This window comes from Prosopis cineraria, unplaced genomic scaffold (genome assembly GCF_029017545.1).
Source record: "Prosopis cineraria cultivar Desert tree isolate PC_DT_omini unplaced genomic scaffold, ASM2901754v1 PC1719, whole genome shotgun sequence".
NCBI lineage: Eukaryota > Viridiplantae > Streptophyta > Magnoliopsida > Fabales > Fabaceae > Prosopis > Prosopis cineraria.
The window spans coordinates 1-26,769 of NW_026557044.1; the positions used below are offsets into that span (position 1 = coordinate 1).

Here is a 26,769-nt window from a genome sequence, read left to right on the forward strand (position 1 = left end):
TTATGTGCCTAGGAAGATCATTGTTTTTGCATTTTAGTCACATATTTCAACCATTTTTCAATTTGTCCAAAATCTTAAAAATACAAAAAAAAATTAGTTTTCATTTAACCTTGCCTGTTTAATGCCTAATCATTAAACCAAATCAAATTATTACAGTTCTTGATAAATAGAAATAATTAGGCTTAATTTTTATCAATTTCGTAAGAGATTCGACCTAGGTTGCTCTCTATACATATTAGAGTATTTCTTAGTTTAATTTGAGTGCTTAAGTGATTAGTGCATATCACTACTACACTTAGAGATTGGCGATTTAATAGGGTTATGGAATGACGCACCCTGGAATCAATGACCTAGGATCCTTAAAAGCTAGTGATCTAAGAACCAAAATATTCAAAGTTGATTTGGGAACCAAAATACCTAAAGAATCATATTCTAGAGATTGGTGCTTTAGTAGAGTCATAGAACCATACACTTTTGAAATCAATGACATTGGCTCCCTAAGAGCTAGTGATTTGGGAACCATAATACTCGTAAGTAATATGGGAACTAGAATGTCAGGAGAATAATACTCTATAAATTGCACTCTAGAAGAGTTATGGTCCAATAAGAATGAGACCACATCCTTGTAAACTAAAATGGAACCACACCCTTAAATTGGGAAATAATGGCAAACATTATACAGATCTCAAGATTTAGAATGTGATACTATAAGTATAGTACACTTTAAACTTTGTTACAATCTAGAACGAGTATGGTGAACAAAGCTCTAAGGTACAGGATAACTTTCTAGCCATATATTAGAACCTTGATAGATATTAGGAACTTCATATGCAATATAGAGCATCAAGAAATGATCCAATATGCTCTAGGGCAATTCATCATGGTTATAAAGGAGTATTGTAAATGTTCTAAGCAAGAGATCGATGTAATATAAAGCCAATATCAATAAGTTTGAGACCTAGCTTTACTATGAATGCTTTAAGAAGAAATGCTTGCAATAAAAATGGAAAGCTTATAAAGAAAGAATCTCTTAAAAGTTAATTGCAAATCCCTTAAGATTATAATTCATTAAGCTTGAGGGGCACCTTCTGTTAGCTATAAGGATGAACTTTACGAGGACGATGAGTCACAAGTTAACTTATAGCTGTTAGAACCAATTAGCATATCTGAAGAGCTTAGGGAGTACTCTTCTTATAGCTTTCATGATGAGCTTTAAAGAGGACAATGAGCCAAAGGCCTATTCATGGCCTTTAGAACTAGTTATAGATGAAGAGCTTGAAGGCACTACCTAGAGCACCTTAACTATTTGGGTTGATGAATCAGAGGCAAACTCCATGCCTTTGGGATCAAATGGAGAGCAAGATCCACATCAAGCTCTTCATTAAAATGAGCCGCTCCTTAAGTAGAAACTTTCACATAAAACTTTGATAATAAAGAGCTGGCTCCTCAAGTTCCATGTCACATACATAAGGAATGCTTGGAGATAAAACATTCAAAAACCCATACAAATTTAGCCTATAACAAACCAGGCCAAATTCATAGGTTGGAAGTTATTATTTAGGCTAAAATATGAGTTTTGCCCCAACTAACTATTTGGGTTAAAAAGTATAATTTTGGACCCAAATCCATTTAGGTCTTTCGAAGGAAGGAAATTATGGAAAGACTTGGTCAAACATGCATTACTTCAACAAGGAGGCAAAAGTGGAGAAACATGGAGAAAACTGTGCAATTAGTGGCTCTAAGAAGTGGAGTTTGAAGCCATGAAAAAACTACCATTTTGTGCTTATAATAGGAGAAGCCACCACACATATATATGGTTGACAAACATTGCTATACACAATCTCTCTTAACATTTCAACAACTAAACCCCAAAATCTATTTGCTTGGTACAAAAGCTATGACCTTGCGTCATTTTTTATTTCATCCAATGTGACCTCTTTTATTCTTTAGCAAATTCGACATCTTGCCTTTATTGTGCTACACATTTAGTAGAGAGCACTAAAATTCTCTAGCAAATAATAGAGCACCAGCTCCTAAAAAAAGTAGTAATAGCATACTAATGCTTTTCCTTTGACATTATGTATTTTTTATATTTTTTTTATCATTATCAATATCATGGTTACTCTTACCATGTAAGTCTTGCATGTTTCTTAATCTTTACTTTTTCATTCCCTTTATTTTTAAGCACTTGTATTTGTGAAATTGTGGTAAAAGACTCCAAGAATTATTTTGATTTCAGAAGTCAGGTAAATCGTACCTTTTGAAAACACACTCTCTCTGGCCTTCTCATGCAAAAAACAATGGAAACATCTTATTTGAATCTAAAAGATTTTTTTAAGAAAGTTTTTTGCCATAGATTTAAAAATATAATATCATTTTCACCCTCATTTTAAAGTGCTTTCTAAAGATGACGAGCTTATAGGCTATTGGCGGTAAGCTTCCTATTAAGAAATTAAAGGTGACAACCGATTAGGTCCTCTCACCTAACCTTTGAGGTTTGAAGACATAATGTGAATCATGGTTTTAAAATATTAATTTAATGATAGTTAGGTTTTTAATTAAATTTTATAAAAAAAATGATTTGTAAATATAATTTAATAATTAAAATTGAAATTCACATTAAAAATTTAAATATACCTAATTTGTAATTAAGATTTTAAAATTTGAAACAAATATTTGCAAGGAAACTTAACTTTTGTTAAATTGACATTATCGTATCTATCTATCACTCTCCTTCACACACACACATGTGCGCGCACAGTGCAAGCATGCATGTCCACACAACACAAACATGCACGGATGTATGCACACACTTTTAAGGGTTTGGTGGTAAAATAAGGGTTTAGAAGAGCACGTGCACGTGCGCACATACACACTTTTTTAAGGGTTTAGGAATATTTTTTTCTCTCAACTATTTGTTCACACACACACACTCACTCACACACACTTTTTTAAGGATTTAGGAGTATTTTACCTTTCAAACTTTGTTCAGTTTTTTTAAAGGGTTAAGGAAAATTTTTACCTCTCAACTGTTTGTTTAGAAGTATTTGATATTTTAATTTTCATGTGGTACAATTCTCTCTTAAACATAAAAAATAGTGGATTGAACACCTTACTATTAAAAAGTTAATTTTAAGTATTAGTTAATTAAAGAAATCACAATAAAAAAAGACTTGTAAAAGTTGAGCTACCAAATGTGTATATTGGTTTGCCTCCCTCAACACAAAGTTATCTATTAAGAAAACATTTAATTATATCAATGATTTAAAACCAGATCAAATTGTCGACCAAAGCCATTATATCTCAGTTTGAAACCAAAATTTTAGAAGTTGGGTAGATTAGACCGTTTTGGACCAACATTTGAATCGGGAATCAGGATCAAACTTGGAATTAAATTCGGTTCTTAAAAACTGAATTACTCAAAAATGACCCCTTTTTTTGTTTTTAGAAAATGATCCTTTTTTTCAATTATTTAATATTATGTTGTATTATATAAATTGTTCAATCATGACAATCTTAAAAATTTGGTTTTATTTTTACGTTAAATAATGATTTCATCTTTACTTATTGTATTTAGATTATTATATGTATATATAATTTTTTTTAAATTTAATCATTGTATTAACGGTTCAATCATCATTCCAACTCAATTATACAAACTTTGAAGTATTGGCATTTTTGATTCAATATGCGGCCCTATTTAAAAAACATTGAACTATATTAATGATATCTTTGAAGGGAGGGCTTTTGTCAACGCAAACCTTCGTCACCATCCCAATTGCCTTTGCATTGTCACAAAGGTCATCTAAATTTTGGAAGTATATAGACAAAAGAAGCGCATACTAATTATGCAGCTAGATTCTGATTTCTGGGAATAGTTGTGAAGTTGAAACCAAACATGGCAAAAGTGTTTGAGAATCAGGCAAGGCAATATGCAGATTCAAGGCCAACTTACCCTTCCCAACTATTCCGCTTCGTCGCCTCCAGCACGCCCTTTCATCATCTCGCTTTGGACGTCGGCACCGGCAACGGCCAGGCTGCCCAATCTGTGCGCTTGCTTCTCTTTTCCTCTCGAATAATTTTCCTCAAATTCCTCATTATTCGACTCTCTCTTTGTTTTTTTTCCCTGAATAGATTGATCGATTTAAACTGTTAATGGCTTAATCATGTTTTGAATCCCAATTGATTACAGTTAGCGGAGATATACCAGAATGTGATTGGCACGGATACGAGTGAGAAGCAGCTTGAATTCGCAGTGAAGCTCCCAAATGTGAGATACAAGCACACACCTTCGACGCTGTCTATGACGGAGCTGGAACAGACCGTGGCGCCGGCGGGAACTGTCGACGTCGTAACCGTTGCTCAGGCCCTTCACTGGTTTGACCTCCCGATTTTCTACCGGCAAGTGAAATGGTTGCTCAAGAAGTCTCACGGAGTAATCGCTGCTTGGGGTTACAACGTGCCACGAGTCACCGACGATGTAGACAAGGTGTTCGACGAATTGTACGAAGTGAAACTGAGGCCTTATTGGGATCCACGGCTTGCAATGTGGGAAGATAATTACAGGAACATCGATTTTCCGTTTGAGCTGGTGGCCGGAGCGGATGATACAGGACCGATCGAGTATGTGATGGAGAAGGAGATGGATTTGGGGGCTTACTTGAGGTATGTAACGTCTGTTTCACCGTATCAGACAGCGAAGGAGAAAGGAGCGGAAGTTCCATGGGAGGATTATATTGAAAGATTGAAGAGTGCTTGGATTGAAGATGGATCTCATACTAAGGTTGCCAGGCATCCTGTTTTTCTCAGAATTGGAAAGGTTGGGGACGGCTGAAAGTTCCCAAAACTTAAACCTCAAAATCTTTTAGGAATTATTGTTAATTAAGAGTAAGATTTTTGCTTCTGTTGGGGAAAAGGAAAATAAAAAAAAAAAAAAATTAGAAAGAGACTATTTGCTTTGATCAAGTTCATAGTTCATTTCTGTGACTCATTAGTATGACTTTCTTGCTGCTGCCAGAGTTGATACTTATAAAAAAATTATCGCTATTTAACTAATAGCTGTTATTGGTCATAATCAAAGTGTATAATCATTATATGAAAATTATTTAACGTTAAACTCTAATATAATTTCAAAATACGGGCATATGATAGTTTGATAAGGAAAATTCTTGTCAGAAAATGATACTCTAGTTTAATTAGCTCATCTTGTGGGGTTTATATGTCAATATTCTATTTTAGTGATCTTCATATCCCATTCTCCCTGTTAGTTTTCATGTTTGACATTGTTTCTTAAGTAAGTACTGTTGCTTCACTTGCTTGTCCTAAATATGTAACATTTCTAACTATATAATAGGAATTAGAGAGAGTTAATTAAATCATTAGAGTGGTATAAAATTGAAATAACTTTTTAAGTTTATGTCGATTTAGAAAACATGACTTAAACAAAAGGTGATTTTGAAAAAAAATTATACTCTACCTCTTTATTTATTTTTCAAAAAGTAATTAATACTCTCTACGAATCACAATAGAAGATATCTTTTAAAAACTTACTTGGTCTAAAATATAGTTATTGAATAACTTTTATAATTATTTTTGCAACTATACATTTACAATCATTTTTTATTTTTATTTTTGAAAAAAATGATATATTAAAATTTTAATCACTATTTTCAAGCTTTTTATATAGAAGTATTTAATTTTAATGAGGATATAATTGAAAAGATATAAAAAATTTAAGAATTAAGTTTTAACAACTAGTATTTTGTGAAAACCTTAAACTAGATATCAATATCTTATATTTTGATTAGGAGGAAATAATGAATAAACATTGTTTTAAAAGTGAATAAAGGTAAAAAATGTTTTTATTTGTCTAAAGGCTTGTACTTCAGCCTCGGCCCCAACATTAGCCCAGCCCGTCCTAGTGAGGTATCAAACTCAACCGATGAACCTTATAGACAAGGGGCATGTCAAAGCTGGAATACAATAGCCGTTGGTAGAAAGCTCAAATATTTTCAATGTTTTAATAGAACAAGATTACTTTCCAACTTTTTTTTTTAAGGCAAGTTACTATCCAAGACAGTTTTAGTAGCTGTGTAAAAGTTTTGTGGTCTCGTTCAGTTCGGTCCTCAACAGTTTTATTTAGTATGTGTTGGGTAGCATTAGCATCACAAGGAGAAAGACCATCAGGGATGGTATCGAAGTGAAAATCTGAGAGGCCATCAAGGGATTGAGGACCTCTTGAATTGAGCAAGTGTCTCTGATTGTACTTGGTGTTAACGTATGTTATGTGAAAGCCTCTCGAATGAAGAACTTCGGCATAGTTCATGAGGCTGATCAGATGGCTTTGAGCAGGAAATGGAGTAATAACAACATGGGGTCTTGAATTTGATCCTCCTCCAAGAATAGAATCCATGGTCTAGTTGCAATATGTCGCTCTATTTATGTCTCTTGAAATGCCTCGTTAAATGGGTAAAGCTGTACTTGCAATAGGTCACGGGGAATGAGTGTGTGGGCGAAAATTATAGTTGGATGAGGCTAACGTTTTGAATATTCTATCCACACAAAAAACTAAGCCTCGTTTGGTATGATAAAAGAATTTTTAATGAAATCGGAATCGGAATTGGAATCGAAATTAAATCGGAATAAAATTAAGTTTTAAAAGTGTGTTTGATATGAAGATGGAATTCTAATATAATATTAATTTATATATGTACTTAAAATAAAAAAGTCTAAATTGCCCTTTTTTTAAATTAAAAAAACCTATCTTGTTATAAATGGACAAAAAAGATGATGATAGTGAGGTCTACAAATTGAATTTAAGGGAATTGAAGCAATTCCATGGTCAATATGATGGAATTGGATTCTAACATTTTTGGTGGAATTAGGATTCTTAGGAATTGCAACTCTTGCATACCAATTATGCTTAAATTAGGATTTCATCTTTGATTCCATTTTCATCTTGTCAATTCAATGCTACCAAACATGGCCCTAATCTTCTAGTGCCCCAAGGAAATACAAAATTTTTGTTACTCATTTCACAAGCCATGAATGAGATGAAAATTAAAATAATTGAAACTTTTTTCTCGACAAACAATACCCTAATAAAACCGGAATAGGAGATGAAAGTTGACATCATACAAAATATATATCATTGTGAATCTTTAGGTGACATAATCCCTTGTATCTTATTTATAAGTTAGTTTTAGCATATTTTTACTGATTTAGAATTAAGAAAACTTTTAAAACTTATTATAACTCTCTAAAAAATTATTAAGCTTTTAAATTAATCCTTATATAACATAATAATTAACAATGTATTTTTTATTATCAATATTTAATAGGATAAAGTGAGAATTGATAATAAAAACTCAATAACATATCATATACTCCCTCAGTTCAAAAATGTAATATATTCTTTGAGAAGTTGTATGTTTAAAAATGTAAATTATTTTTAGTCTTTTAAAGTGTAATCATTGTCTTTTTTTTAAAAAGTGTTTTTATTAATAAATGATCTTATATTTATTATAAGGTGTTTAATAAGAATAAATGTAAAAAGATAAAATTAATTTAAAAATATGTAATTATTTTATTGAAAGTAAAACTTAATTACAAATATTTAAGGAGTAAATATGATTCAAAACTTATTCTCCCTGCCCCATAAATATAAATAAGATAGGAAATATATCTATTTTGGCCTGCCTCTTGTTTAACGACATGTCTTACCATACAGCTCAAGGTTTGTCGCGTAGTGTTTTGTCTGGTTCATTGTTTTGAATCTAAGTGGGACACATCGTTGCTTGGTAGAGGTAAGGGTAAATGGGATGTGCAAGAGGATTTGAAAATCCGAATAGATGCTTTTATCGGAACTGGGCATTTAAATAATTAAGTCAATTTTATTTATTATTTTAACTTATTAATGCTCACATGAATTTAGCAACAGTTTATTTAAAATTAAAAATAATTTATTAAAATTTAATAATAACTTATTCATAATTAATAAATATTTCGACTTTAACAAGTAAAATGTAAGAAATTTTAAAGCTTTTAATTTATAATTGACCATATTAGATTAATAAGTAACATTAATAAAATAATAAGTATCATTTTGAAATTAATAACACACCGTTATATTATAATATGAAAGTGATTTAAAAATTTGGGTTACTATACACACACATATATAACACACACACATATATTGCTATATATTATTAAATAGGTTTAGTGTTTTAGTGGCCACTAATTTTTTAGTGGAGCAATGGAGCAATGGAGGAAAAGTAAGGAGGAGGAGAGTAATGGAGAAGCAATAATGAGGAGCAGGAGGAGCGATAGAGGGACAAGGAAGAAGGGGGCCGAGACAAGAGAGAGGGGGAGGGGGCGATGAGGGAGGTGGGGTGACAGGGGAGGTAAGGGGGATGGTGGGCAACTGTGTTAAGGGTGGGGAGGGGTGGGGGCCAATGGGAAAGGTGTGGGGGAGGAGGAAGAAGGTGATAAATAATGAAAAAGGGGGACGGCATGGGAGAGGAAGAAGATGATGAATAATAGAAAAAGAGGGAGGGCATGTTTTTTTTTTAATGTAAATTTGAATTAGATTCAACAATAAGTAACATATCACCCGCTGTTGAAATCTAATTTTCAACACATCACTTGCTGTTGAATATAAAAAATTTTTATTTTTTTTTTAAATTTTAGCTTTCAACAACGAGTGGCTTCACTGGCTATTAAAAGTAAAATTTTTTTATTTTTTTAATTCATCCTTCCAATAATAGTTGAGTTACACTTGTTGTTAAAAGTTGCAATTTTTTTATTTTTTTTTATATTGTCACTTTCAGGGGGTGGCTCTCATTGCTATTGAAAGCCACTCACTATTGAAAGTGGCAATTATTTATTTGTTTTTAAAAAAATTTTCACTTTCGGGTGACATGCCACCCCTATTATAAAAGTGCCACTTTTTTTACTTTCAATAGCAGGTGTATTTTAATCGATATTAATAGTTTCTTGTAAAATATAAATTTTGCACTAGTGATTGCCTATAATGAGAGGACACTTGTACATTATAAAAAAAAAAACCATGCATTATCCATTATTACTATCATGCTCAAGAAGTGGGAATGAGTAGGCTTTGATGATAAAAAATTATATTTCTTTCAAGATGTTAAGAATATTGGATAGACCTCTCACATTTAAATATTGTTACATACACAAAGTTAGGATTTGAACTCATAACTGCTTGCTTAAATAAATATAGCTTGCTTAAATAAAGATAGCCTCTACTACTACAATAATTTTAGTTGGTATCAGATTTTGCTAAATAATAAGTCTTAAGAATGCTTGTAAAAAAAAAAAAAGTTCGAAGAATAAAGATTAGTTGGAATAGTGGCTCACCTAAGATCTTGGACCGGTGGGGGTTTAAATTATATAAAGCATATAAATTGAGAAGAAATCTAAATTGACTTAAGGGGGTTCAAAATTAGAGGTATGGCTTGTGCAAATATTCAAAACTTATCATTCTTATTTGTTAATTTCCTCACAGCCAATGTTAATTTCTTCAAAGTCAATGGGGACAATTGCCCCGTGAAGAAACAGGCAGGTCCGTCGTTGGTTAGAACCAAATCAAACGATCCAAGTAAATCATGTATATCACTAAAAAAAAATAATAGATTTAGGAATGTATATTATTTATACATAGTCAACAATATAACTTGTTTCTCAAACTTCATACGACACTTGAGTCTAATTATAATAAAAAGGTATATGATTTTTTTAAAGATAATTAAATATGTAAAAAAAAAAAGATGTGGACGAAACCTTGATGAAAATAACATTTTTGGCAAGACTTATATCCTTAATTTTATATATTTAATATATTTTTATCTAAACAAATCAAGACAAGCGAATTTTAATGTGTTAATAATATCAAGAAAAAAACAATATCGATTCCTATAGTTTTATTGGGTTTTTCTTTTAGTCTCTATAGTTTTTTTTTAATGTTTTTAGTTCTTATAATTTTAGTAAGATTAAGTTTTTTTCATTCCAATAAAAACTGAAAATATTAAAAAAAATTATGAGGACTAAAAGTAACATTGAATAAAAACTATAAGGATTAATAATTATATTTTTTTTTCTAATATTAATAATAAGAGTTTGTCATATAATAAATATAAGATGATTATGAAGCTTTCCAGAAAATTTGCAGAGGGAGAAAAATAGGATCCCTCTGTTCAGCAAACAGACACTGATGGGCAACTCGAAAGGCATGTTTGAGAATTAAAAGATGATTCTTTGCTCATTTACATTAATTAGAAGTTATCCCCATTGATAGGAATTTTCTTTAATATGTGCAATCATTAAACAATTGGCATACTTCGAGAAAAATTATAAATTTAAGAGAAAAAGTAAATTGGTTTTCTGCCTTTTTTTTTTTTGTGGGCCTACTGGGGTTTTACATTTAGGACCAAAATAACTAAAACGCCAGCAATGCAATTTAATGAGAAGATAATTGTGGGTAACAAAAAAAAAAAAAACTTTTTCCTTATATATACACATGATATTTGACACAAGATATCTTAAACACATTTGAAACCTCTCAATAAAATATTTTACCTCATCAAATAATAATCATTAACTTGTTACAAGTTTCCATGTTCAAACAACACCTTAGTTTTTTTTTTGATCAGCACATACTTTATCAAATTCTCCAAGTTGATGTAGGAAGAACCACCAGGATTTGTGTCGTCCTCGGCAATTTTCTTCCACTTTGAAATCTTTTGTCTCATCTGCTTCCCCTTCTTTCCTTCCATCAACTCATTGACAAGCTTCTCCACGTCTTCCTTTTTCACATTATTATCAATCTCAAGTCCTATTTCCCACTCTCTGCAAGCATACCTACAATTCGTTGGTTGATCTCCAGACCAAGGCCAACATGCCATTGGAACACCTGCACCGATACTCTCTATCATGGAGTTCCACCCACAATGTGTCAAGAAGCCCCCTATAGATGGGTGATTCAAGACTTTTTTCTTGTTCACACCAGTTTGCTATGAAGCCTCTATCCTTAATTTTTGTGAAAAACTCAGGCGATAGAATAATTGAGCCTCCTTTCACTAGGTCAGGACGTATGATCCACAGGAAGGGTTTCTTGCTATTGGCTAAACCCCAAGCAAACTCGCCTAATTGTTCTAGAGACAAAATTGCAAGGCTTCCAAAATTCACATAAATAACAGATTCAGGTTCATAGGATTCTAGCCAATCAAGGCATTTAGTCTCTTCTTTCCACATATTAGAGCCAATGGATTCCAAATGGTGGTTGTGTGGGATTTGATTGAGAAGCATAGGGAGAGGGCCAATGGAGTAAATAGGAGGGAAGATAGGGGATAGGGCGCTGAGAGCATCACTACCCAACTCCTCAAAAGTGTTGAAAATAATTGCTTGAGCTGTTTGCGCTTTTTGTAACTCAGCCATAAGGAAGTTTAGCAAAAAATTAGTTACCCTCACAAAACTTGGAAGATCTTTTAGTCTGACATTTTTCATTCCAGGAAGCCAGTCTAGTTCAGTATCCAAATATCCATTTGTCAAATAACTCTCATCTACACCAAAAAATTGATCACTATAAGTTGTTGAAGATGTATTCCTTCAAATGAACGGATACCAAGAAAGACACATATAAACACAAAAGAAATAGTGATATAAATTTAACAAGGTACCTTTCAAGGGAATGACTTCTTTATCAAGAAGAGTGCGAAAGTGAAAAATACCCAAAAAGGAAACAGTACTAGCCGGCCAATAGATAGCAATTGGAAGTCCAAATTCTTGAGCAGCAGCCATTGTGAAGGTCATGACACCATCAGAAATAAAGCAAGTAACTCGTGGCACAACGCCATTCAAAGCAAGCTCATGAAGCCTCGCGAGAAGCTTTGTGAAAGGAACAAGACTGTTTTTTGGCATAGAATCACATAGAATACGAAATCGTTGGGAAACATTTGCTTCATCAGAAGGAGGAAGACCATCAGGGATGGTTTCAAAGCAAAAATCTGGTAGGCCATCAAGGGCTTGAGGACCTCTTGAGTTGAGTAAGCGCTTGTGGTTGTACAGAGTGTTGACAAATGTTATGTGAAAGCCTTTAGAATGAATCACTTTGGCAAGTTTCAAGAAGGAATTTATGTGGCCTTGCAATGGAAATGGGGTGATTACAACATGGGGTTTTGATCCTCTTCCTGCAATCGACGCCATGCTTCTATATTCAAGGCTTTGTTTGAAGCTGATGCTGCAGATTTGGCGATAAGTATTTGAAGTTTCAAAGAAGGGCTCATCGGTCTTTAAATCATTCACAAAAAGTATAAGTCCACATTGCTGACTTTTCCAAAGTGGGTTTAGGTTTTTCTCATCTGGAATACTATGCGTGAAAGATAAGTCTTGAAAAGTCGCGTTTCTATTCATCAGCAATGAACAAAGATAACTCATATAATCAATCAAACTTTTCTCTTTTGATATTAAAGCTGTCCGTACATGCTGTATTTGCTTTCTTTTGTGTCTTGCGAGGAAATTTAACAGTTCTGAAACAATTTGGCTTTGGGTTTGTGTTCAGAGCTTTTGACAAATGATAGAAATGGTTTGGTATGAATTTATACATTTGTCGGTTGCTCAAGAGAGAGAGACCAAATTGAACTTGATACTACCAGGTTTTACGTACTTTATACAGCATGCTAAATAAGTCTTAAAAATAAAGATCAGTTATAACTTTAAGAACCAAATCAAATATCAATATAAAATAAAATAAATTTCAGAAATTAGTGTAACGTAACAATCATTAGGTGTTATCATAATTGTAAATCTATCGAGTTAACTCTATGAATTTAATATTTTTACCTTTTCAATTTATAAAATTATGTTAACTCACTCGTAAACTTGAACTAAATATAAACTTAATTAAATTCATGAGTTTACTATTTTTATATTTTTAACTTATAAAATTGTGTTAACTAATTTATAAATTCGGATTAAAGATGGTCAAATTTGTTAAGCTCGTCACTTTTTTTTTTTTTTGAGTTGAAGAAGTTAAGTATATATTATAGAGAATTTAGTTCATAAAAAGTTATAAGATTTGGTTCAAACAAAAAAAAAAATTCAAATGCAAAAACTAATATTAATTAAAAAAGAAAACCAAAATTACCAAAAATAAGTTCCCCCATCTTAAATTTTTTATGTTTTGTATATGATAATTGATCAATGTAGATGGGTTAAATTTCAATTATTTATATTTTTAATATATTTAAATTAAATTAAAATCATATTTTAATGGTTATTTATTAATAGAGGTAAACACTTACAAGTTTATGATTTGAGTTTGCAATTCGAATTTACATTTCTGTCATGAGTTTGTTCAAACTCACGAGTTTAACAACTGTGAGTGTTATAATTTTTCACATTCCCATAACATTTGGTAGGATCCAAGATAGGTGGAGAATAATATAGAAGATAAATTTTTATTAAAATATGAAATCAGAATCTATCTTCATAAATTAATAAAAATGAAAGAAAATTTTTAATAGAAGATGAGGAAGAATTTTAAACTCATACAACTAATAAAGCTGAAGGAAAATCTCCATTTATAAAGATAATGATTTTATTTCCATATGCTGTCTACATGATATGTGCTTCACTATTTATAGACAGAAAAATAACTAATAATTCCTAAAAATATTCCCATTAATCTATAACTAAGATAATGGGGAATAACTACCTGAAAAATAAATAAATATAAATTCTGACTTAATTTCTAAATACCATAACCCACAACTCCTAAACTTAATGACCACTCAACAAAATAGAAAAACAATCAAAAAATATTATTAAACAGATAATATATTTAAAATAACTTGAAAATAATAATTGTTCCTCATATCTCTCTAACTCTCCTGCATCACTTGTTATCCCATATTAATCGATACTCTATCAACACCTTAGTTTTTTGTTTTGATCAGCACATCCTTAATCAAATTCTCCAAGTTGATGTAGGAAGTACCGCCCGGTTTAGTGTCCTCCTCTGCTATTTTCTTCCACTCTAAAATCTTTTGTCTCATCTTCTTCCCCTTCTCTCCTTCCATCAACTCATTCACAAGCACCTCCACCTCTTCTTTCTTCACATTATTATCAATCTCAAGCCCTATTCCCCACTCCTTGCAAGCATACCTACAATTTGTTTGCTGATCTCCAACCCAAGGCCAACATACCATAGGAACACCTACACAAATGCTTTCCATCATGGAGTACCACCCGCAATGTGTTAAGAAGCCTACAATAGACGGATGGTTCAACACCTTTTCTTGTTCACACCAGCTGGCTATGAAACCTCTATCCTTAGTCTCTCTTAGAAACTCAGGCGATAGAATTATTGAGCCTCCTTCCACAAGGTTTGGTCTTATGATCCACAAGAAGTGTTTCCTGCTATTGGCTAGACCCCAAGCAAACTCCTACAATTGTTCTGGAGACATAATCACGATGCTTCCAAAATTCACATAAACCACAGATTTAGGTGCCTTGGCTTCTAGCCAATCGAGGCACTGAGTCTCTTCTTTCCAGAGATTGGAGCCAATGGATTCCAATTGGTGGTTATGTGGGATTTGAGTGAGCAGTAAAGAGAGAGGGCCAATAGAGTAAAGAGGAGGAAAGATAGAGGATAGGGTATTAAGGGCATCACTCTCCAACTCCTTGAATGTGTTGAAAATGATTGCTTGAGCTTTCTGGGCTCTTTGTAGCTCAGTGATAAGGAAGTTTAGCATGAAATCACTTGAATCTATTACCCTAACAAAACTTGGAATATCTTTTAGTCTAACATTTTTCATTCCATGAAGCCAATCTAATTCAGTATCCAAGCATCCATTTGTCATGTAACTCTCATCTACACCAATACAATGATCACAATAAGTAGTTGAAGATCTAATTACTTCAAACAAATGGACCATAGACAAAAGAATAAAAGTAGTGACATAAGCAAGCTAAGATACCTTTTAGGGGAATGACACCATTATCAAGAAGAGTACGAAAGTGAAAAGCAACCAAAAAGGAAACAGTGCTGGCAGGCCAATAGAGAGCAATAGGAAGTCCAAATTCTTGAGCAGCATTCATTGTGAACGTCATGATCCCATCAGAAATCAAGCAAGTGACTCGAGGCACAACACCATCAGAAGCAAGCTTATGAAGCCTTGCGAGAAGCTTTTATTTTGCATAGAATCACATAAAGAATGAAATCGTTGGGCATCATTATCATTAGCATCAGAAGGAGGAAGACCATCAGGGATGGTTTCAAAGCGAAAATCTGGGAGGCCATGAAGGGCTTGAAGACCTCTTGAATTGAACAAGCTCTTATGGTTGAACTCGGTGTTGACATATGTTATGTGAAAGCCTTTAGAATGAAGCACTTTGGCAAGTTTCAAGAAGGAATTTATATGGCCTTGTAAAGGAAATGGGGTGATTACAGCATGGGGTTTTGATCCTCCTCCGGCAACCGACGCCATGCTTGTGTCTTCAAGGCTTTGTTTGAAGCTGAGGCTGCGGATTAGGCGATAAGTAAGTGAAATTTCAGAAGGGTTCAAAAAAACAGAGAGAGAGAGAGAGAGAGAGAGAGAGAGAGAGAGAGAGAGAGGCTATTATATTAGTCCACAATATATACAGAGTTTTTCAAAGTTGGCAGGTTTTGTCTCATCTGGAATAGTACATGTGAAAGAATAGAATTTGATAGATGAGCGGAGAAAAGTCGTGTTTTACGTATTCGTCAGGATCGGTCAAAGACGATCGATGATTCATAATATTGGGTGAAGCCAACTTAGGTTTCAATATCATCAAGCAAATTTTTTCCCCCGCTTGATAGTCAAGCGGTCAAAACAATGGTCTTATATGCTGTATTTGCTTTCTTTTGCGCGGAAATTTAATGCTTGCTAATTGGCTCACAAAGCAAAAATAGAAAGGAGAGATGTGAAGATAGAAAACAGAAAGAAAAAAAAGAGTAGATGAATGTAATTTTCTAGAAGAAATAGGAAGAATAATTTTTTTTTAATTTCATATACACAATAATAATCTTGTTATTTATAAAAAAATATTTATATATATTAAAAAATATAACTGTAAATTTCAATTTTGTTCAATTTTAATTTTTATTTCTTAAATTAATAAATATATAATAATTTAAATTTTAAAGTTGAAGAAAAATTAGGATAAAAATGGAGGGAAACAATAGAGAACAACAAAATTTATGGATAAATTTAAAAATTAAATTTTCTCCTTAAAATCTTCACATATCTAAAAAAATATTTAAAATAAAAATATATAATCTTATATATTATTTTCTTCTCAATTTCATCTTCTTTTAATTTTTTTTCTCCTTTCATTTTTTCCTCCTTTTTCCTCCCCAATACTAGAGTTGGTAAACGGGCGGGCCTAACCCATATGGGCTCGGCCCTTATGGGCCTAGGCCCTAAAGTCCGGTTATCCCAATTTTACCCTAAAATTGAAGCCTGGCCCTTATTCATAGGGCTCAGGGCCGGGCCCGTAATCCCGGATAAGAATAAAATAAAAAAATAAAATTTAACATTAAAATTTATTTAGAATATTTTAAAATTTAACATATATCAAACCAAAGTCTCACATAATTTAAAAAATGAACAAAAAATTTAAAAGTCCAAATAAGATGAAGGCAAACATCATCATTAATCCTAATCAAGATCTCCCTTATTATCATCCATAAATAAAATATTAAAACCCTCAGATGTAGGTCCACTTGTGAAAGATGGAGGCGGAGGCTCAATATTAATTATTTCTGCAGCTTCTTCATCATCACCTACAATAATTATTAATTAAATTGTTTTATTATTAAATATATATATATATATATATATATAGATATACATATATCACAAGATAAAATATAAAAATTACTATACGCACAAAACAATTCAATCAATTGTTGGTACAAAATACAAATCAATGTTTGCACATTATCTAGAAAGAGGTGAAAATAATACTTTGTGAATAGTAAAACAGGCTTCACGGGCCGCCCGGGCCCAAACCCGTTTTTCTAGGGCTTAAAAGGGCCGGGCTTCGAAACCCGATTATCCTAAAAAATGCCAAATTCTTAAGCCCGAATCCTTATTAAAACGGGCTTAAATGGGCGGCCCGTCAAGCCCGGCCCTTATTCTCGACTCTACCCAATACCTTGCTCTGCAGCTATCTTGGAAGTTTGTGTCCAGAACTTTCCAGCTTTCAATGGTTTGGTTTGTTGAATTTAACATCACATCCCCAAAGGGGATGAGGCTTGTATAAAGGCACACCTGAGCAATTTAAAAAAAGAAAGAAAGAAAGAAAGATTTTTTTAAAATATCTAAAAATAGTGGGACTTAAATTTAAAGAAAAATTTCAGTAAAGGACCTTAATAAGAGATAATAAAAAAGAGGGCCCTCAAATTTTTAAAATTTTACTAAAGGATCCTTATAGAATTTTGTTTGAATTTGTGATAGAAATGACAAAATTGTTCTCATTTAAATGAACAATATAAATGAATTATTTATTCTTATACTGTCTGTTATTTGTTTACTTATGGAATATTATTTATTTTTTTATTTCACTTGTTTATAGCTCTAATTTCACTTAATTTCATTTTAAGTGATGGTTTATGATGAGACGACTTATTCGTTCTCATATTGTATGTTGTTCATTTGCTTATAAAATGTTATTCATTTCCCTACTTTACTTGTTTATGACATTGAAATAAAATCAAGTGAAAGTAAGATTGTAAACAAGTGAAATAGGAAAACGAACAATATTTTATAGATAAATAAACAATATATAATAAGAAAACAAATAAGTTATTTATGTTATTCATTTAAATGAGGATAATTTTATCATTTTCGTTGCAAATTTGAAAGAAATTTTGTGTGAATCTTTCAGTAAAATTTTAAAAATTTAAATTTTTTTTTATTATCTCTAATTAAGGGCCCTCACCATAATTTTTTTAAATTTAATTTAATTTAGATTGTTTGGAAAGATAGGAGTCGGCTTCTCTCCTTTGAGAGAAGCCTTCTCTACCTCTTCTTTGAAGCAGAGAAAAATCTGGACCGTCTAAATTTAATATTTTTATTTTTATTTTTTATTTATATTTTTAAATTAAAAAATTATAAAAATTTTAAATTTTTTTAAATAAATATACTAATTAATCTGAAAGTTCATATTTAATATAGATGCTTTAAACTTAATATAAAAAATTTAAATTAGCTTTTCAGATATATTCTATGAACAGTATAAATATATTCTGAACAGAACAATAAATTTATTAAAATAATTTAAAATTAATTTTAAATTATTTATATTAAATTTGGACTGCAAGATTAATAAATATATTTATTAAAATTTTTTTTTAAATTTTTATATATTTTTTAATTTAAAAATATAAATAAAAAATAAAAATAAAATTATTAAATTTGAATTGTTGAGGTTAAATCTGGGTGCAGATTTTCCTTTCCTAGAGAGGCAGAGGAGGAGAAGCCGACTCCGGAAAGATAACCGGGGACCGGGTTAGAAAGTAAAAGAGGAAAACGTCGGGGCTCACGCTTGCCCACACTTACTCAAACCGTGTTCTCTCTTCTTTTCCTCTCTTCGGCGCCCCCTCCTCTCTGCCTCCCCCACCTCCATCGTCATATCTGTGTCCTCTTCGGAGCCCCTCTCCGGTAGAAACCACCTTGGGCATCGGTTGCTTTGGTCGGTGCTGGAGGCAACGTGGCTATGGGTCGTGAAAATTGGGAGAGACTGATTCGAGCGACGTTGAAGAGGGAGCAGCTGAGAACCGCCGGCCAAGATCGTGGGACCAAAACCCCAAATTCTCAATCAACGGCGTCGTGCAAAGGTCAGAAAACATTGATCGGTTCTACTAGTCAACTTTTCTCAACTTCTCTGGTGATCCTAAACCCTTAAAAATGCCACATTACGCCGCCCCGGCAACTGAGTTGAGGTCTGAGAATGTGGCAGTTTTGGCGAAGGTGGATGGAACGGAGGAGAATTAATTGGCTCATGGGTACGATTTTCAGGGATTCCCCACTGTCTACTTATTCGTCGATGGGGTTCACGGGTCTCATACTGGTCAGAGAATCAGGCAAGTCTGTTCAATTGGAAAAGAAGTGTCTTTAATAGTTAACTTTCTTTGATATCTTGTTTGCCTTGATTCTTTTCTCCAGACACTGCTTTGTTGTCAGTGATATTGTCTCGCACGCAATATTAGTGCATACTTAGTTCTGTGCCCCCTGCTGCTTATCTACCTGTTTAATGGCTTGTATTAGTGATGCTTGTTGTTGGTAGCCTTGAACTTCATCTTCGGGAACGCTGTTTCTCTCTTTCCCTTTAGTGTTGGTGGAGGAACGGGTAGAAATTTAGCAGTTACTGGACTGAGAATCTAATTTGATTAGTATATGAACTTGTAACCGTTATTATTGTTAAAAACTTCGTATCAGCTGGGATTGTTTTACTCTTGTTGTGTGTCTTCTTCCTTTTTGTCTCATTATCATTGAATATATTATCTCCATAAAATCTAGAGCTGTAATATGGGTTCTCCTAACTTGCAAAATTGTGGCGGGTTCGGTTGGAGAAAACGGTTGATTTAAACGCGGGGCCAGTTTTGGCCGCACCGCATAACTTGGACCATTTTGATTTATATTTTTAATATGCCCAATGAGAATCCTAAAATCAAAAAGTGATTATTTACATGCATAGCTTAAGAAAAATCGGAAGTAGCCAGTTTCATTTGACTGGAGTAGATGTGCGAGTAAATAAATTACCTTGTCGGTAAAAAAAAAAAAAAACCAATTACCTTGATTCCTTTTTATCAGTTACTAGAACCGGACCGGACCAGCCGGTTCAACCGGGAACCAGTCCCTAGTCCGGTCCGGTCATCATCAAAAACCGGTCAAAAATAGGCAGAATCGGCCAAAAACCGGCCAAAACCGGGTAAGGACCGGTTATGTTATTTTTTGTATTTTAATTCATATTTTTAAATTATGATTTATACATATTTATATCTAATAAGTATTATGAAATAAAAAATGCAAAAAATATGTATGAATTATGCATATGTGTATATATTTTAAAGTTATAAATTATGAATTATGAAATACTCATATATATTTTGCATGAAAATTATGTAATATTAATGGATGTTATATTTTTTGTTATATATTATTTTGTTTGAAATTTAGACATTCATTTTTGTTATTATATGTGATTATTCCTTTATATTTTAAATATATAATATTTAAAATATATTAATTTATTTATCACCGGTTGAACCACGGTTCAAACTGCCGTTTGACCATTGAACCATGAACTAGTACCTCAATCAATTCAATAACTGGTCCGGTTCTCATAACATTACTTTTTATCTGTTTGAAGTTGAGTTGTTAAAATATTACTCCTTGATTTTATCATCTACATTAAATATTTTAAAGCCTAAGAAAGTTCGATTGGAATTAAGAGGCTCCAGTTGAAGAGAATTTGTGAATTTCAGATGATTCCTTTAAATATAAAAAAGACATTATTATTATATTTATATTTTATTAATTATCGTCTATATGCTAAAATAATTAATACTGAATTTGTAATTTTTAAAATTGAAAAACATTATAAAAAATTATGTTTTATTGGTGGATTAGTCCACCAACCCACCATCCCACTCCGAGTTGACAGGTTGGCAGAAATACAATCTAAACGAATGTGGGTTATGCTAGTCTGTCCTGCCAAACCTGCTGCAGGTCAGCCTGCAATCTGCGTGCTAGTCCATATTACTAGCTCTTAAAATTAATTAATTTTTGTTTTGGAATGTAAAATTAATTATTTTTAAATTTACGATGCAGGTCATATGATGCTTTGCAAGGAAGCCTGTCACAACTCAGTTGATCCCAGCCCTTGGTGTCATTATCATCTTCCGAAGCTTCATCTGGGTCGTCTGGTTCCGTTTATGTTTACAAAGCAAGTAGAGTTTGTGTTCGGCAGTTATAAGAGAAAAAATCAATCATTATATAGAGATATAACTCAATTGATCCTGTAACAAAGGAGGCAGCGAGAGAAACGAAAGTTTGTAAATTAGCATATACTTTTAAAATTTTTTGACTGAAGAAAATGAAGAATTACATTAAACCATTGTGTTTTTAAAAGGTGTTAACGTTGTTGAAACTGTGTCTAGGTATTTGCAAGATGCTTTTAAGGTTCCTCTCATTATACAATTCACGGATGATGAGAAGTTCTTGTGGAAAAATCTCAGCGAAGAGGAGAGCCAATGACTTGCCCGAGAGAATGCTAAGGATGTTATTGCTACAGTTTTTATATTGCCAAGACTTTTATTTTCTGATTTCTCTGATTTTGATTTGTGGGCGGTTGAGTGAGACATGAGTGCAGCTTTGTCCTGATGATATGTTCTCAAGTATGCTTTCACGAATTTAAGATGTTTCATCCAATTTTATATCATCTACGGTTTTAGGAATTTCATTGGTATGAATCTATATATATTCTGGAATCTTGCTGCCAATGAGGAACTGATTTTGACCAAAAAATTGACAATGCTTAAATGATGTTCAATCATCTGGGAGCATCTTGGAACTTGAAATGACAACAAAAAGACTGTTGCACTTCCCTCATCATTAATAGTTCTTCACATCTCAAGTGCAATTTGCGGTTGGTTGATCTTTATGGAATGTGTAAAGATGAAAATCATAGGTGTAGGAAATCCATTTAGTTTATTATACAATTCCTCTGTATTCAATTTTTTTCTTTTAGAAAAATAATTTGGTTGCTGGATGATTAAGCTTGTTCCATTACAGCCTTTCTTCCTCTGGTTGTCATGTTGAGCCTCTGAAAGGTTTCATTTAGCTATAATTATCTTTGTATTTCCCTTTGATCTGGTTGTTGGTATTCTTCAAGTTATACACTTGGTAATTTTGGTGCAAAAGTTTTTCCATATCAGCAAAATTTCCACCGCAATCTGATTTTTCTTAATTTGTCCGGAACACTGAACTTAACGTGTACAAGCATGTGTGTGTGTGTGTCGGGGCAGAAAGCGTGGTAAAAAAGCAATTTGCGTGTAACAGATTTATCCCTCATGTCAAAAAATGGAAAAGTTGCTTTTCTAGATTCCTTTATGTTTGATCCTGATGGAAATTTGGAAGTTATTATGTAGGCTTCATTTCTTCATACAGGCTGTTCCGTCATTTTCCAGTTCATTCCTCTCCTTTTTGGGGGCAAAGCGAACCTCCGTTGCTTGATTCCTTGTCCAAAGACCAGGTTTGTTTGTTATAAAGCATTTAGGTGCAAGTTATCAATTTTATTGCAAACTGAATTTTCTTATATGACACAATATATTAATATCGGATTAGATCTACTTTTTTCTTGTAAACTTCTTGTATTGGATATCATTATGTTACAGTTACCTTAGGGGTGGCAATAGCATTTGGGCAGAGTGAACAAAATGCAATATTTAGTTATCTACAATACAAATAAGCCAGGTCACAGTGAGGGTGGTATAAGGTATTATCTATAATTCTTTTGGTATTTCCGTGCTCCTAGCTAATATCAGGTAACAGATAATGTGCTTGTGTGCTTAGCGAAGTTCTGATTCGATATTCTCTTTGTACTATACATTATGTACTGTTTTCAAATCAGTAAAAATAAATATGAACTTTGTTGATCATGGTTTATTCTTATTTATGGATGCTAAAGGTGCTAACTTTGTTGTGGTTACTGGTAGTGACTTTAATTTATTTTAAGATTATTAAAATTCATGTAATGATAAAAAAAATAGGGACATTTTGTTGTTTGGATTGGAGGTAATTTGATTTATTTTTAAATCATGTCCAATCCAAAAAAAAAATGTCTTTATTATTTTAAAAAGAAATTCACTTTCTAAACCGAATCTAACTTAAATGAGGTTTAGTTTTTCACAAATGTAAGAGACGTGTTAGAAGGAGGATACTATAAGGAAAGAAATATTACAATTAGTAATTGGAAAAACTTGCTTACAAGTGAAGATGGCTCTCCTTATTTCTGTAAGAGGAATTAATACACAATCAAACATATTACAACATAACTACGTTGGTTCTTCCAAAACCTTATTGAAAATGACTAAACTCAAGCCTATATATCAAAGCTAATACTACCTGTATGACTCTGATAAATTCAATCCACACTTTAAAAATATATTTTGATGTAACAACTTAGTTGTTCCTTTTGATCAACACTTGACTAATCAAATTTTCCAAGTTGATGTAAGAAGAACCACCAGATTTAATTGCCTCCTTTGAAGTTTTTTGCCACACTAGGATCTTGTGTCTCATTTCCATCCCTTTCTCACCTTCCATCAACTCATTCACAAGATTCTCCACCACTTGCCTCTTCACGTTATTATCAATCTCAATCCCAATCCCCCACTCCGTGCAAGCATACCTGCAGTTAGTTTGCTGGTCTCCATAGAAAGGCCAACAAGCCATCGGAATCCCAGCACACACACTCTCTATCATGGAGTTCCATCCACAATGTGTTAAAAACCCTCCAATTGAAGGATGATTTAACACTTCCTCTTGTTCACACCAATTGGCTATGAGGCCTCTTTCTTTGGTCTCACTCAAAAACTCAGGAGATAGAATCATTGAGCCACCCTTCACAAGATCAGGCCTTATGATCCACAAGAAGTATTTCTTGCTGTTGGCTAATCCCCAAGCAAACTCATGTAGTTGTTCTGGAGTCATAACCGTGACGCTTCCAAAATTAACATAAATTACGGATTTAGCTTTCTTGGATTCTAGCCATTGGATGCAATGAGTCTCCTCCTTCCAAAGATTGGAGCCAATGGAATCTAAGTCATGGTTCTGTGGAATTTGATTTAAAAGCAGTGGGACAGGGCCTACGGTATAAATAGGAGGAAAGATAGAAGAGAGAGTATCCAATGCCTCACTCTCGAACTCGCTGAATGTGTTGAAAATGATGGCTTGAGCAGCTCTTGCTGTTTGCTGCTCATTGATAACAAAGTTTAGCATTAGGTAATCATTTGCATAGCTTTGAAGATCTTTCAATCTAATATTTTTCATTCCTGAAAGCCAATCTAGTTTTGTATCCAAGTATTCATCTGTCAGTTGGCTCTCATCTGCGGCAATAATGGAATAACAAAATGTTGTTGAAGATTCATCATTTTAATGAATAGACCAAAGAAAAGACACATGAACCCCACACACACAAGACAACGAGTAACATTAATGGGTTATACACACACAAAAATAAAGCAATTAGGGGAAAAAATAAGAAGAATTAAGGACATCAATGGGTTACGTACCTTTCAAGGGAATGATACCCTTATCAAGAAGAGTGCGAGCATGCCAACCAGCCAAATAAGAAATAGCACTTATAGGGCAATACAAAGCAATAGGAAGTCCACATTCTTGAGCAGCTTTAACGGTAAATGTCATGACAGCATCGGAAATCAAGGAAGTAACAGGAGGCACAAGGCCATTAGAGGCAGACTCTTGAAGCCTCTTGAGAAGATTTGTAAAATAGGGGAGGCAATTCTTTGAGGTAGATTCACATAAAGAAGGTAAATCCTGGGTAGTGTTTGCTTCAGTATGAGGAAGGCCATCGGGGATGCTTTCAAAGCGAAAATCTGAGAGGCCATCAAGAGCTCGAGGACCCCTTGAGTTGAGCAAGCGTCTATGGTTGTACTCAGTGTTAACGTATGTTATGTGAAGGCCTCTCGAATGAAGCAGTTTGGCTAAATTCAAGAAGGTGTTCAAATGGCTTTGAATTGGAAAGGGAGTGATCACAACGTGGGGCTTTGATCCTCCTCTTTCCATAGAATCCATCTGTCTGCGGCTCTGTGTGTGTGTGTGTGTGTATTGCAAGACTCTGTTTTTAGAAGCAGATGCAATGTAATGCGGTCGGTTTGTAGTACTGGGTCACGTTATATATGTATAAAACTCTGAGACTTTCTTGAAAATCAACATGTTGGCCAAGTTGGCCAAGTTGGCTTTATCTTAAGGATTGGTCTTCATTGGATTGTGTTGTTTGACTTCTTTTAGACATGAATTGGGTTACAGGATTAGAGTGACAATTAGTGTCTCAGTCAATGTTGGAGAGCCGTGAATTTCTTGGAGGGCAGGTTAGAGCAGCAGGTGAACTTAGGATTCTCATTTCACAATTTTCAGTTATTTTTTTCACAGGGAAAAAAATTAGCCCATGCTTGGCTGGCTAAGCGCCCGTTTGGATTCAGGGATTAATTGATTTTAGAGGAAAAAATCAATTAATCCATAATTTACCCAAACACCAACCTTTTTCCGAAATCAATTTTTTCCCACAAAATCAATTTTTTCCCAAAGCTCCAAGTTTCAGCTTCTCAGCTTCTGCGTGTTTTTGTTGCAAAGTTATATGAAAAAAATTACATAAAAGGTCTAAGAAAAAAAATCACAAAAAAGGCACAAAATTTAATAAAAAAAACAAAACTTTCTTCTCTTTTTTTTCTTAGTAAAATTTAGATTTTTAAAAAAATTACTAGTATAAGCATCCAAATAGATTACATTATAATATAATCAATTATAATTAAAATTTATTATTTAATTAATTATTTTATAATCTATTATATCTAACTGAAATTCAAATAAATACTAAATGGATTATATATTGTTGAACGTGTATGACTTTAATTATTAAATTAAATATAATTAAATCTTCCAATTCTTTTTATTTTGTTTCTGGTTTTTGTTATAAAAATTTTATATTAACCTTTTAAAAATATTTTAATGAATTTTTATATAAAAAGTTTTAATTGAAAATGATTTAATATAATAAGATGAAATATCAGAATATATAATATTAATATAATTATACTAAACAGTAAATTAGAATATATTTTAATTTAAATTTATGGCGATGATTGTATTGTCTAAATTAAAATAGAAAAATACCAAAATGAGCAAGTTAAAAGAAATAAAAATAAACATATTCATTTTCAACCTATTTTTGTTATTTTAGTCATAGGTGGGTGGCTGCTCTGTCTGCACATTTTGTTTCTTGTTTAAAATTAAAAATACCCATATTTATCTTCTAAAATATTAAAATATATAACACACTAATATCTGCGTTCTAAAATTTTAAAAATTATCGTAAATATGAAGATAATTTCTAAATTTTAAAAAAAATCTAAATTTGATCCTTTGAAATAATGTTCCCATCATTCTTATTTGATTATCCATACATATATGAATGTGTGCGAGTGCTGTTTATGCTTCCAACACATTGGTTTATTGTTTGGATTATTCTAAAAGGCTCTCAATTTTATTGATTAACCATTTAAGTGTTAAAATTTTTGGTTAACAGGTTGATTTACTTTTTATATTTTTTTCTGTTTGGATGGATTTTAAAAAAATAATAATAAGGAAGGAGGAAAACTAGTAGAAAACTCTTTTTACTGTGTTTAAAATTTTTTCTTAATTTTCTCTCCTTCATATTTTCTTCTCATTTTTTTTCTTAAATTAATATACAATTTAAACTCTAAATTATAGGTTTAAGGATGATTTAAATTTTAAAATTTTATTTGATACATTCTTAATTTTAAATAATTAAAATTGGGATAATTTCATTTCCGTCATTAAATTTAGAGAAACAGCTATTACTTTTTTTTAAAGAATAGGGCTTAATGTGTAATTTTTATTAAATTTTACTCTCCCTTTCTCTCTCTCTCCTACCCTCCTTTGTGAAAAATTA

General features: G+C 32.5%; 3 protein-coding genes and 2 pseudogenes across 6 annotated transcripts; 2 read left to right on the forward strand and 3 right to left on the reverse strand.

Moving 5' to 3' along the window:
- The first annotated feature begins 3,753 nt into the window (after window positions 1–3,753).
- Window positions 3,754–4,990, forward strand: LOC129300719 (uncharacterized). Its single transcript, XM_054939301.1, has 2 exons — window positions 3,754–4,048; window positions 4,193–4,990. The coding sequence occupies exons 1-2, from the start codon at window positions 3,899–3,901 to the stop codon at window positions 4,832–4,834; spliced, it is 792 nt and encodes a 263-aa protein (XP_054795276.1). The 5' UTR covers window positions 3,754–3,898; the 3' UTR covers window positions 4,835–4,990.
- Window positions 4,991–10,508: 5,518 nt separating this feature from the next.
- On the reverse strand, window positions 10,509–12,228 carry LOC129300716 (7-deoxyloganetin glucosyltransferase-like; annotated as a pseudogene).
- A 1,668-nt stretch (window positions 12,229–13,896) lies between these two features.
- Window positions 13,897–15,512, reverse strand: LOC129300715 (7-deoxyloganetin glucosyltransferase-like; annotated as a pseudogene).
- A 3,021-nt stretch (window positions 15,513–18,533) lies between these two features.
- Window positions 18,534–22,714, forward strand: LOC129300718 (tryptophan--tRNA ligase, cytoplasmic-like). Of its 4 annotated transcripts, none has more exons than XM_054939299.1 (4): window positions 18,534–18,889; window positions 19,012–19,135; window positions 20,886–21,000; window positions 21,215–22,714. In XM_054939299.1, the coding sequence occupies exons 2-4, from the start codon at window positions 19,027–19,029 to the stop codon at window positions 21,309–21,311; spliced, it is 321 nt and encodes a 106-aa protein (XP_054795274.1). In that variant the 5' UTR covers window positions 18,534–18,889; window positions 19,012–19,026; the 3' UTR covers window positions 21,312–22,714. The 4 variants fall into 4 exon arrangements, 3 of the variants coding, with proteins under 3 accessions (XP_054795274.1, XP_054795275.1, XP_054795273.1); XM_054939300.1 differs by having other exon boundaries at window positions 19,071–19,135; XM_054939298.1 differs by having other exon boundaries at window positions 18,534–19,135.
- A 279-nt stretch (window positions 22,715–22,993) lies between these two features.
- Window positions 22,994–24,952, reverse strand: LOC129300717 (7-deoxyloganetin glucosyltransferase-like). The gene is made up of 2 exons (XM_054939297.1): window positions 24,350–24,952; window positions 22,994–24,163 (listed from the first exon to the last, which is right to left on the reverse strand). The coding sequence occupies exons 1-2, from the start codon at window positions 24,870–24,872 to the stop codon at window positions 23,238–23,240; spliced, it is 1,449 nt and encodes a 482-aa protein (XP_054795272.1). The 5' UTR covers window positions 24,873–24,952; the 3' UTR covers window positions 22,994–23,237.
- Between the last annotated feature and the right edge of the window lie 1,817 nt (window positions 24,953–26,769).

Excerpts from the sequence above, each read along its gene's own strand:
- LOC129300719 (XM_054939301.1), top strand. The coding sequence starts at position 3,899 with ATGGCAAAAGTGTTTGAGAATCAGGCAAGGCAATATGCAGATTCAAGG. Across the intron at positions 4,049-4,192 it reads ACGGCCAGGCTGCCCAATCT|TTAGCGGAGATATACCAGAA; the intron begins GTGCGCTTGCTT and ends AATTGATTACAG.
- LOC129300718 (XM_054939298.1), top strand. The coding sequence starts at position 19,003 with ATGTGGCAGTTTTGGCGAAGGTGGATGGAACGGAGGAGAATTAATTGG. Across the intron at positions 19,136-20,885 it reads CATACTGGTCAGAGAATCAG|GTCATATGATGCTTTGCAAG; the intron begins GCAAGTCTGTTC and ends TTTACGATGCAG. Across the intron at positions 21,001-21,214 it reads GTTCCGTTTATGTTTACAAA|GTATTTGCAAGATGCTTTTA; the intron begins GCAAGTAGAGTT and ends AACTGTGTCTAG.
- LOC129300717 (XM_054939297.1), bottom strand. The coding sequence starts at position 24,872 with ATGGATTCTATGGAAAGAGGAGGATCAAAGCCCCACGTTGTGATCACT. Across the intron at positions 24,164-24,349 it reads GGGTATCATTCCCTTGAAAG|ATGAGAGCCAACTGACAGAT; the intron begins GTACGTAACCCA and ends TTATTGCCGCAG.